We start from the raw sequence: 13,029 nt of genomic DNA, 5'->3' as shown, positions 1-13,029 counted from the left end.
TAGGGGCGGGGGGGGGCAACTGTTTGAGATTTCAGTTGTAGTAGAGGGCGTGCATTCAATAGGGAGTTTTCGGAATGCCCCCGAAACTCTGATTCGAACCGCTATTCCATTGTTCGTATCGTGATCATGAAGTCGAACCGTGGGACAGGTGTACGCGTTGACGTTGCAGGGTCTTTCCAAAAACTCTCTAATACAGGGGAGACTTTCACCCGAGTAATCAGTGAACAGAAGTAAAAGGTAGATATATATACATTAATTACAACTGTTAAGAAACTAAACGGAAGTACAATTTATTTACTAATAAAACAAAACGTGAAATTATTCTACAGGTATTGACATTGTTGATTAACGCGAAATTCCTGATTGCCAGAAACGTAATTAATTTAAATCTACTTGACCAGGATAATCAATTTAGAGTTGACCCTAAAAGTTTCCCAATGTGAAGACAAAAAAACCTTGAAAAAAATTATTCATAGAAAATTGACATAAGAATATGTAAAACATCCCACAGTATAATACAGAGTGTACACGAGAGTACATCGCGTTGGTGATACTGAATTCGCTCACTTTGAAAAAAACTACCGGTATATCGAGCAATTATTTTAACAGAACGCAGCCAGCATTAAAAAAAGAGAAAGTTAGAATAAAGTCATCGTCGGAGGACCGGAGACTTCTAGTTTCTTAGACATAGGAAACGAGTGGGGTTGGTAAGTCAGTTGGTAAACGGTAGGTGGGTAAAAAGTTTCACGTGGGACGTCATGTTTGTTCAGCACGAGGGATGGTTTCGTCCGTTGCTTCTACTTGTTCTACTGAGCCAGCAGCGGCAGATGGCTTTTGGAGTGATAGTGGCTTCAGACTGTCCTTTTTAGGCTTAACATATCCCTTTTCCTTCCTGAGTTTTTGGACAATGTAGCGAACCATGTGCGTCAACTTGATCCCTCCGAACCGTTCAAGGTTTTCAATGGCCGCTGCCTTGTCCAAGTCTCCAGTGAGGCGGTAGTGTTCTGCACCAATACAGACCATTCGCTCCACCTCCAGTCTTGATACTGGAGCCGTCACTTTCATGACCAACTCGGTAATGAGGGGATTGCAAACTTTCAGCAGGAGTTCTAGTTTCTTCCCCACGAGTTCCCTCTCTTCCACGTCTTCTGCTTCTTGGCCTTAGTTGCCTTACTGCCCAATGAAACTGGAGCCATCGAAAATTCCTCTTCCGACTCTTCGTCCTCAGGACCAGGGTGAGGAGTAGGCCTGCAACGCTTCTGAGGAGGGGAGGCTGTCGTTGAGATGTTGACATCTTCACTTTCGCTTGTCCCATGTCTTCTCATCAGCAAACTCAATCGTTTGTTAGGACGGGGTGGTGTTGGCGGTATTATTTCATCTTCAGCGTCATCTTCGCCTCTTAGGATGTGACCGTACTTTTTGTGCATCACCTCTTGGAGACAATGTTTTACAATAGTCGCAGACGACTGCCCTTGCTCTCTCTGCCCGCTGCGGTCATAAATTTTGTCCGCAATGTCGATGTCATGGCACATTGCTTGAGAAACTTGTCGACGGTCCTCTTGAGTTGTTTTCGCTTGACGCGTGATTGTTACGGCAGAACGGCGGACCTTGGTAGCCGTTATTTCCCCAATGTCCCTTCCAAGGTCCCTGCCGTAGTCGCCCCAGGCTGCTTTTAGGTTTTTGTTGATGTCACTCGAGTCGAGGGGTCTTCCGGTGGTGGTCAGAAAGGCACATTGTTGATCTTCTGCCGGACATGTTGTCTCCCTCGCACTTCTAATGTATATCTTAATTGCCCGCTTGACCTCTGACTTCATTACGAGGGGCGCTGCATACTTCCCGTCGGTTTTGTGGCGCCTAATCGTGGTCACATAGTCCCCCTCAACCAACTCAGCCTTGTTAAATTCGACCAGTGAAAAATGGGCAATATCGCCAGCTCGTCGGAAGTTGTCCAAGAAAAGACGTAATATGAGGTGATTTCGGATGGTTAGGTTTGTTGAGGCAGTCGTCACATTCGGATTCGTCAGCAATTTCTCAAGATATCCTTGTATTGTACGCCAGGTGTCACTAGTGTTGTACCCACTCCAGGCGAGTTGGTCAATGGTGTCCGTGCCAATCGCGTCGTCGTTGGCCACAGTCTCCCGCCTTCTAATTTTGGACAAGAACCCTTGGATGCCGTTCAAGTGGGCCAGATATTCGTCGATGCCAGTTTGCCTTGTCACCCAACCAAGTCCAAATTCTTTGTTAACAGTCACAAAGCGAAGAAAGTGCTTTGTGCTCACCAGTAAATTTGTAACATAGCCGGCCTTGAATCTTGATTCGTTTACCCACTGACTTACCAAACCCCCATCGTTTCCTATTTCTAACAATAATCTCAGATCTCCCAAGTTGAACTCCCTCCCCTCCCCAGCCAATTCTTTACAAAATGTAGAAAAACGACGCCCGTGCGCTCTGGCAGTGTTTTGACTAAAGCAACTGCCTATCGGACTGCGTAAAAACTCCTCAAACTTTGGGACCATACGCTTCAGTACAGGCTCAGGTTGGTGGTTGAGCTGCACTAGTGTTGATTTTTTCACCCTTGTTGCACTTTCTAGACAATTTGCGATCACCCTATTGTCACTGATGCCGTGATATCGACGCAAGTGTGGCACCAAGTTTGCTTTGAAATGATCGCAAATGTCGCACTGCAACCAGTAACGATCACGTGTATTGCTGGCGGCCGTTTTGCCCCTTTTTGAATCCTTGGTGATCGCGCGGTCCCTATTAGCTCGCATGAGCAATTTGTTCCTGAAGTGAATGTCCAGGTCCTAGTGACAAGCGGTAAAGAATAAATGTTCCTTCAAGTTTCCCGGGGTGGCATGGCAACCCTGAACTGGGCACGGCCGCTTGGGGCGTCTTCCCTCCCGCTTTCGCGCCACCCCCATATTAGGGGCTCCTTTAAGCGTACGTTCCTCTCTCGGCTTCCTCGGCTTAGTCGTCCGTTTCTCCTCGACCCGTTGTTCCTTCGGAGAGCTTTCGACGCTCTCGGCGACTCCTTTGGGAGGTTCTACCCCGCTGAAGATAGAATTCAGCGACTTCTCAGAAACGAGGCTTCCGTCATTACTGGAATGTAGCGAAGGCTGGTACTCCTCTCCAGACTGAAAAGGAATGAAAGGATTGAATTAGTTTCGTTAATAAATAAATAAAGTAACAATAGATATTGATTATCATCAAATGAAACCAAAATGACAACATCGTTTAGCGGCGAAAAATATGTTAATAGTTCTTTCAACACCAATTATGTCGTCATCGATAAATTGAAAGTATAAAATCATCTAGTTTTTCACTCATTCAGTGTACAACCTGGGTCAAAACTTATACAAAATAGGCCAAAGTCAGCCTCGTTCTGGATTGACCTAGTTTGTGTACTATCTAGTGCATTCCAGTTTCAATGCACTATGATCTCAGATAGTGCTTTGATAGCTGGGGTCATTATTTGAAATGACTCTGACACAGCCCAAATCTTTTTTTACCTCAATAAACATGCTTAATATTGTTAGATACATACCACACTACAATCCTAATGCAACATGTATTCCATTTAAGCACTTTTGAGAGCATAAAATGCATTTCATTGTGAGTACTGTCCAACACACACCCCACCCCCAACTTCTAATTGGGATAGAAAAAGTTTCTATGTCTAAAACAAGAGACCATTGATGGGAGACCTTTGATTGACATCTTGGCTGTGGAATTCAACCACTTTTCTCAATGAATATGCACACCCCTTGATGTATGAGGCTTATGAATGGCTGGAGTCCACCCAGCACAGCCCCCTCCCCCTCAACTAAACTGTCAATAACATTCTTGGTGGTCAACTTGTGTATGGTATCATGATACAGCCTGGTACAGGGACCTTTCTGCTTGATTAATTACACACGTTTGGGTTAATTTGTTTATACACTTGTCTGCTATAATCTCTCAAACTCAGCAGGCTGCTTGTTTGTAAGGCGGCATATTCCTTTGATCTTGTAATAGGGATAGATTTTGTTTCTGATACTTCAAGTGCAGAAGGTCAATTCCATGGTGTTGACCATGTCTTACTGTAGTGAATGAGTACAATTTACACCCTTTCTGGTCATCAACGAAGTGGCTATCACATTTTTGATGTTGCTTGTCCAGCTCATTATCAGCCGCTCATTAGCATATTGACCACAGTAACCATGATGAAACACGTGGTGGTGAAGATCAAGTGCTTCCTGCCTTGTCAATTTTGTTACATCTTTCCTGGTTCCAGTTCTTCTGAACAGGTTAAACTTATTTTGTTGTTCCTTTGGTGGATTATATTCTTACTTCTTTTGGATTATCAATGTTTCACCTTTGTAGGCCTATATTCATTCAGTGACCCTTACTTTGACTTATATTTTTCGACCAAAAAAGGAATATGGAATGAAATAATTGTTTGGATATTTGGATATTCTTGATTCAATGGATTAGGGATGTTGAGAGGGTGATTTTATTTATTGTACTGCAATAGTGAATTCAATGCACATTTCAGATGGACAAACTCCACTTTCCATGCATGGCACTATTATTGTTTACATTCCTAATATAGGTAAACTAGGACATATTATGCATGAATCTATGTCAGTGGGCGGCCAAGTTTATGCTAACCAGGTATACTAAACCGAGGCTATAATCTGCCAGCAACTGGGTCACTTTGGATATCAGTTACACTTTGGCTACCCAGAGCACTCACTGATTGCTTGATGAAATTTCTTTATTGTAGTGATGTTGTAATTGCAATCGATCTTTACATTACAACGCAGTGGGTGCACTATTATCTATATAAAGTGAGTGGCTCCAGTAGTACAGGCACAACACTTACAGATTGACAACCGTCTGAGTCCTGCGTATGCCCAGCCGGGTCTTCTTCACCCCGCACTTGATTGTCATCAAAGCTAGAATGGTACTCCTCCTCAGACTGAAAGAAATTAAAATGTGTTTAATTAGCTTTGTCCAATAAAGTTATCAATTCATAATGCTAGAATAGTACTCCTCCTCAGACTGAAATAAATTGAAATAAAGCTTTGTCCAATAAAGTTAGTAATTCATAATGCAGGAATGGTTCTCCTCTTTAGACTGAAAGCAACAGGGACTTGTAGCCTGATCCTGGACTGAATTGTCATCCCGAATAGAAAATAATGAGGGAAATCCTTAAAAACAGCACCTGAGTAGGGGCTAAATGTGATTTCTGGTCACCCTGAAATATTTACCACCAGGCTGTTAAAAAGGCCATTTTAGGGTAGCTACAATGCTTTCCCCATGTAAAATGTACAGCGGGTATAGGGGCCTATGCAGGCTAATACATTCATGCATAGACTCTGCCAACAGCAATGGTAGAAGGCAGTAACTCCATATTTGGTCAAATCCACCTTTTGGGCATTTCCGGAACTACTGCTAGTGCTTTATCTTCTGAAATGGTTGTTATCCCTGTAGAAGCAATATTTTCTGAGATTTCAGCATGGGGGTGAGAAGTAACTCCGACCTCCAGACACTAATACAATGGTAAAAGGCAGTAACTCCAATTGCAATGGTAAAAGGCAGTAACTCCATGTCCAATGTGGAGTTACTGCCTTCTACCATTGTTTTTTTTAAACCCCTGTGGAGTTACTGCCTTCTACCAAAAAAAAAGAAGTTCAAATCCATTGCCTGGAAAGCTGTGCACTGACCCCCACACCCCACCCCAGTGTACCCCGCCCCTGATAATTCATTGACTGGGTGCCCTTGATCCTTGACGGCCACTGTTCTCCCACTTCCCTGTTACAGTCAAAAACGCATTGGAGTTACTGCCTTTGATGATTGTACAACCAAAAATAGTGGCGGTGGTTTACAATGGAAGAAGGCAGTAACTCCACTTTGACCTTGAACTTTGACCTTTTGACCTAAATCACAGTACTTTTGATATTTGGAAGATGAAAAGACAAATATCAAATTGTAAGTATTTTGATAAGATTCCTCATGTTTGAGGCATAGGGTTGATCACAAATTGTTGTTTTTCTCAAAACTATGAAAAGTGGAGTTACTGCCTTCTACCATTGCAGGGCTGAGGTGCAGGCTTCGCCGTTATCCATCACACATTGGCAACCTTGTGTGCACGCTTCGTTGTTATCTTACACGCTTTGGCAACCTTCGCCGTTATCCAGCATAGCCTGGCAATATCGGTGAACATTTCGCTCTTATCCGACCATCTTTGGCAAACTTGGGTTATTGCTTCGTCGTTATCTTACATAGTTTGACAACATCTGCGGTGGTGACAATCGTTGTAAGATAACAGCAAAGTCTTCACCCAATGTTGCCAATAAATGTTCGATAACAGCGAAGTGTTCACCCAATGTTGCCAATTTATATTGGATAATCGCGAAACGTGCACACAGGGTTGCCAATTTGTGACCGATAACGGTCCCTAGCTAGTGCAATCAAAATTTAACAGCGTTTGTGTTCATAAGTGAACATAATGAACAAATCCCCGGTTGCTAACTTAACAATAACAACCTTCCAACCAGTTAGACAACTTCCAAGTCGAAAACTACCCTCCTGTAGCACAGTCAACTACATGCACACGAACCAGCAACATACAGGACATCGGCCTCGACACTACACCACCAACAATCGTACAAGGGTTAAACCCGAACTTTCAATCGCTGTGTAAAAGCACGCATCAAATACATTGCAAAATGTCGACAGTGGCCGAACACCAACCTCAGCAACTCCGCCTGCCCAAGCGCCGCCGCCAGACATTACGTCAATCATGACGACCCGATTCCACTCAGAATTACTACATGTACTTATAAAACAACTTCCATACATAGCTCTTTGGTTAGCTCAGTGATAGCGTTGCCTTCTCATATGCACAGGGTAGCTGGTCCGAAACCCGGCTGTCATTATTTTAAAAATTCTTACACATCAAGATATTTGATTTTTTTATATTCTGTTACATTTTGTAGAAACGTTAACTTAGAGTTTCAAACGATTTTAATCGTTAATAGTTAATAGTTAAAACTATTAACTCACCATCACTGTCTTCTCCTGTCGTTTCTTCATTGCGTTCCTTTCTTTCGTTCGTATTTTACCGGTCTCTTTTTTCACCCGTTTCTTTTTCGTCTGTTCCTTCCTTGAGACATGCCGTTCTGTTCCGGCTCAGTTTGACGTTTGCACGCATCTTTGTCTATCACCGGGCCAATATCTCCCTGTTCACGATCTTCGCTAGCCAATTTTTCTGCTATTGCCTGTCTTTCATCGCTTGCGTCAATACTGGAATGACTCGAAGGCTGGTACTCTTCTCCAGACTGAAAAAATGAAATAAATTTAATTCATTTTGTACAATAAAACTATGAAATTACAATTAAGGTTGGTCACAACATTCCTAGCCTGGTCGTGAACTCTGCTGGACTGGATTGTCCCTCTTACTAGCAAAAAAACCATTTAGGAAATGCATTATAAAAGAGGCTGGACAGCGGCTAAACATGACTCATCGGTCATCCTGAAATAGCAGAAAACAAACCACAAGTGAAAGTGGACTATAAATGTGACTAAGGGACTATAAATCCGATGTCATAGTAGTTACAATGCTTTCCCCGTGTAAAATGTACAGCAGGTATAGGAGCCTATGCTGGGTAATGCATTCATGCATAGACTCTGCCAACATTTGGGTGCTGGCAGGAATGACGCAAACGGCGTCTTGTCCACGTCAGCGCCGTCTTCGTCTGCAAAAACGAGCCTGTCGGAATCGTCATCAGTAATATTCTACAAAGAAAAAAAATACAAACACTAAAAAACGCGCTAATGTGTGACATTGTACACAGAAGAACCATTAACCGGTATACGGTAAAAAAGGTACAGGAAAAAAGGTACAGGAAAAAAAGGTACGGAAATAAAGGTACGGGAATTAAAGTACTATACAGGAAATAAAAGTAAGTACTGGAAATAAAGGTACCGGAAAAAAGGTACCGGAAAAAAGGTACACAAAATGGCATAAATAGGTAAAAAAGGTACACAATTTCTTAAAAGAATATGATTCTCTTCAACTGGTTCAGACTTGGCCTATGCCTTAATCTTTTCTTGCCCATTTTTCTTCTTCTATGACTAAGGAGTGCCTTAAAATAGTTTAATACATTGCGGACAATTTTGTTACAGAATGAATTTGAGGAAAACTCATGAAAGAAGTTGCCCAGCAGGGGAGCTGACGTTTTTCTGGTAATAACTACATTCATGTTATTTTAAATTTTGAAATTATCGAGTCGTATTCTGATTAGGGGCTGATCCAGGATCTTGGGAAGGGGGGGGGGGCGCACCTAGCATCCTACCTGGGTAGTTGATAAAACTTGGAATCAGCGAAACCATGTAACCTGTGCTAACCATGGAATCAGTCCTAAAAATGCATAAAAACATGAAATAATGCCATTGGAACCTAAGGTGGTTACGAATCAATATTTGGAGCTTATTTTTACATGATCAGATCGGAATTTGACGGTAGTTTAGAAATCAGTCGCATTTCCGATTCAACAATCTATATTTTAGAACAACCCAGTCATACCTCGCCTCCAGTGTACATTACTGATCTCCCAAATATGGGCATGCACGTCACGACACGCCCACCACACACCCATAATATGCACCAATCAGCGCTCCGCTTACTACGCCACCACACGGGGCCTAATTGAACTACGGAGCGGTGTGATCATACAGGGTGATACAGAGAAGATTGACTACATCATGCAGTACCGGCTGCCACTAATCCGTACATAATCTTAAGCATGACAAGAAACGTATAAGAAAATTTATTACCGAAGGTTTTAGCCGGGTTTGGAGATGAAAACGAGCTCAAAATCACTGAAATCGAGTGGGTTTAACGACAACAATGCATTTCAAATGCATTCCATGATGACGTCATCCTCCACAAAAAGGTGGTTTCTGGAACTACTGGCAAATTGCTATCAATAAAGTCAGCTTGGACGAGATTGGCAGTTGGAAGGGTATAAATTGTGGAAGGAACGCACCCGATTTCACGCGGTACTTGCACAGTGATTCCACGGTTTAGTACTGACTATTCCATGGTTTAGCACAGGTTACATGGTTTCACTGATTCCAAGTTTTATCAACTACCTCCTACCTGGCATTTCACATTTATATTCTCGCCAATTTCCCTAAATAGCTTGTGTTTGGTCTTGAATCTAATAATTTGTCTGTTAAGACCTAATTGGCCAGGCACATTGTTAATTTATCATTTGTCATTTAGCATTTATCAGTTAACCCTTTTGCAGAGGGAATTGTCCTAGAATCTTTACAATCATCATGATCTTGATAGCCGTGTTTTCACTATTGAAAACCATAACGGTATACTGGAAATTTGATATACCTATTTCTAAGGCCTATGCAATGCCTACACAACAAATAAAGTTAAAGTTATCAATAGAAAAAAAGAGAATTCAAATGATAGTTTAAAAAAACTGTGTACCTTTTTTACCTATTTATGCCATTTTGTGTACCTATTTTTCCAGTACCTTTTTTTCCGGTACCTTTATTTCTGGTACTTTTATATCCTGTACCTTTATTTCCTGTACCTTTATTTCCTGTACCTTTATTTCCGTACCTTTTTTTCCTGTACCTTTTTTTCCTGTACCTTTATTACCTAGATTCCCATTAACCATATAGCTACGGTCTGTATATAAACACCGTCCTGAAGTTCATGGCCTCAAGTCCATGTTAAAACATTCTGTAAAATAAAATACAAAACACGCTGGAGGTCAAGATGTTTCATGACAAGCCAATGCAACCGTATGGCCCTATAGTACCTTTGAAAAACCCAACCTTGGAGCTCACTGGCCAAGATGGCCGTGGTGTCATCTGGAACAGTTTTTGCAGTACTCATTTTATCAGTTATAACAAATTACCAGATTTGGCAGAGATATTTATGAATATTCAGAGAAAGCAAATATGTGATCATTTTATAAATACGACCCTTGGTTATAATGGAATTAAGGTTAGAAAATTCGAAAATTTCAATATATTTTGTCAGTTTGGAATATTCCATATCAATTTGTAGGGATGGTGAGGTTTTGCCTCCATGGTAACCATTTGTTTACAACATGGCCGCATATGCTCATTGATGTTTAGAAACTTGCATTCTATTTTACGGGTCATGCTGTTAGTAGCTATGAAACTAAACTGTAATGTACTTACATAAAAGATGAATTACTGTTTCATTTGAAACTAATCCAAATTCCATAGTATCCACAACAATTTATAGGCATGTATAATTCCATACAGTGAGTGCTCTGGGTAGCCAAAGTGTAACTGATATCCAAAGTGACCCAGTTGCTGGCAGATTATAGCCTCGGTTTAGTATACCTGGTTAGCATAAACTTGGCCGCCCACTGACATAGATTCATGCATAATATGTCCTAGTTTACCTATATTAGGAATGTAAACAATTATAGTGCCATGCATGGAAAGTGGAGTTTGTCCATCTGAAATGTGCATTGAATTCACTATTGCAGTACAATGAATAAAATCACCCTCTCAACATCCCTAATCCATTGAATCAAGAGTATCCAAATATCCAAACAATTATTTATTATTTTTTGGTCGAAAAATATAAATCAAAGTAAGGGTCACTGAATGAATATAGGCCTACAAAGGTGAAACTAATAATCCAAAAGAAGTAAGAATATAATCCACCAAAGGAACAACAAAATAAGTTTAACCTGTTCAGAAGAACTGGAACCAGGAAAGATGTAACAAAATTGACAAGGCAGGAAGCACTTGATCTTCACCACCACGTGTTTCATCATGGTTACTAGGCCAATATGCTAATGAGCGGCTGATAATGAGCTGGACAAGCAACATAAAAAATGTGATAGCCACTTCGTTGATGACCAGAAAGGGTGTAAATTGTACTCATTCACTACAGTAAGACATGGTCAACACCATGGAATTGACCTTCTGCACTTGAAGTATCAGAAACAAAATCTATCCCTATTACAAGATCAAAGGAATATGTCGCCTTGCAAACAAGCAGCCTGCTGAGTTTGAGAGATTATAGCAGACAAGTGTATAAACAAATTAACCCAAATGTGTGTAATTAATCAAGCAGAAAGGTCCTTGTACCAGGCTGTATCATGATACCATACACAAGTTGACCACCAAGAATGTTATTGACAGTTTAGTTGAGGGGGAGGGGGCTGTGCTCGGTGGACTCCAGCCATTCATAAGCCTCATACATCAAGGGGTGTGCATATTCATTGAGAAAAGTGGTTGAATTCCACAGCCAAGATGTCAATCAAAGGTCTCCCATCAATGGTCTCTTGTTTTAGACATAGAAACTTTTTCTATCCCAATTAGAAGTTGGGGGTGGGGTGTGTGTTGGACAGTACTCACAATGAAATGCATTTTATGCTCTCAAAAGTGCTTAAATGGAATACATGTTGCATTAGGATTGTAGTGTGGTATGTATCTAACAATATTAAGCATGTTTATTGAGGTAAAAAAAGATTTGGGCTGTGTCAGAGTCATTTCAAATAATGACCCCAGCTATCAAAGCACTATCTGAGATCATAGTGCATTGAAACTGGAATGCACTAGATAGTACACAAACTAGGTCAATCCAGAACGAGGCTGACTTTGGCCTATTTTGTATAAGTTTTGACCCAGGTTGTACACTGATAGTAATAACTGTATCTGTCAGAATTTCACAATTTTCCTCACACTAGTAATCCAATGTCTAAATATAAGTTTTCCTGGCTATACTGCTTATCAAATATTTCTACATTCCAATATGACAAAATACTAAAGTACATGCATGTATCCCAATGATCATATAAAAGTTATCACCAAAAACAGTGTCCAACATATGGAACATTAGGTAAGTTTGGATAGAGACCCCTCACAAGATTCAACACACAATCAGGCATAACTTCTCTATGCTGCACTACAACAGTCTGATCAACTTCTAAACGATGCATCATCAAAGCTTTCTTTCTCGGATATCTTTTTTTCTTCCAAGCACTTTTATAATGCATCACTTCCCAGAATTTCTTATACCGAATCTTCCGCAGCGAATTGTTTTGTTTTCGAGGAACCTGTCCATTTCCAAGCCATTGTTGATGAACTGTAGCAATGCAGGGCTTTAGAAAACAGTTGGAACATTGCCCTTCCTCATCATCACTGAAGGAGACATCTTCATCATTGTTCCCTGGCTGGTCGATTTGGATATGGTCATCATCGTCATCACTATCACCATTCTGGGCTGGAGGGTAGTCTTGAACCGAATGCGAGACCGAATGAGGCAGAGATGGGTGTTAAATCATTGCTGGCACTGCCACTTGGAACTGCTTCTTCTTGTACTGGATCCTCATCATGGTTTACCATTGGCAACACAAAGTCATTTTTTTCTGTTTCTATTTCTTTCAAATCCCAGTCAAAATGGTTGAAATAATCTTGTATGCATTGCACTTGAAAATCTGATAACATGAATGTCTTTGCTCTTTGATTTTCCTCGTCACCCATCTTTACAAGCAGAAGCTTCCAAGAGAAATGAATGTCTTAGCCCAGAAATACACTCACTTTTCACTTGCAACTAACACAGGATAGGACAGAGTCCCACTAAACTTTCAAATGATTGATCTGGTTGATGACAGATTTAGATATTTTAGAAGCTTCTCTTCCTGGTTTCATGACTTAGGGTCAGACTTATGTCAAGATCAAAGCATTCCAAGCTTCTGTTGAGGAAGAACAGTTGCGACAAGGTCATTGAAAGTGCTATTCACCCAACTGTTGACAGTATGTTTCTAGGAAAGTGACACAAGTTTATACCAGGACAGCCTAATATTCAAGTGGGGGTGGTAGGAAAAGACAACTAGCTCTCATTCAACCAAAGAAACAGAGAATATTATAGCAGCATCACCTTCTTGTTAAAATGGCATATGTTCAGAGATTTAAAGATTTGCAGCAAAGAAGTCGAAAACCATCTCCTTCTGATTCATCTGAAAAAGT

General features: G+C 41.0%; 1 protein-coding gene across 2 annotated transcripts; it reads right to left on the bottom strand.

The window, feature by feature from the left end:
• Nucleotides 1-283: 283 nt before the first annotated feature.
• LOC135489252 (uncharacterized) lies at nt 284-10,296 on the bottom strand. 2 transcript variants are annotated; one of them, XM_064774514.1, is made up of 4 exons: nt 10,219-10,296; nt 7,051-7,325; nt 4,865-4,960; nt 284-3,134 (listed from the first exon to the last, which is right to left on the bottom strand). In XM_064774514.1, exon 4 carries the CDS (start codon nt 2,769-2,771, stop codon nt 1,110-1,112), a length of 1,662 nt encoding a protein of 553 aa, XP_064630584.1. In that variant the 5' UTR covers nt 2,772-3,134; nt 4,865-4,960; nt 7,051-7,325; nt 10,219-10,296; the 3' UTR covers nt 284-1,109. The 2 variants fall into 2 exon arrangements, with proteins under 2 accessions (XP_064630584.1, XP_064630585.1); XM_064774515.1 differs by having other exon boundaries at nt 2,658-3,134.
• Between the last annotated feature and the right edge of the window lie 2,733 nt (nt 10,297-13,029).

Source organism: Lineus longissimus, chromosome 6 (assembly GCF_910592395.1).
Source record: "Lineus longissimus chromosome 6, tnLinLong1.2, whole genome shotgun sequence".
Taxonomy (NCBI): Eukaryota; Metazoa; Nemertea; class Pilidiophora; order Heteronemertea; family Lineidae; genus Lineus; species Lineus longissimus.
Note: the sequence above shows the minus strand (reverse complement) of the source record. Positions and strands in the feature narration are given on the sequence as shown.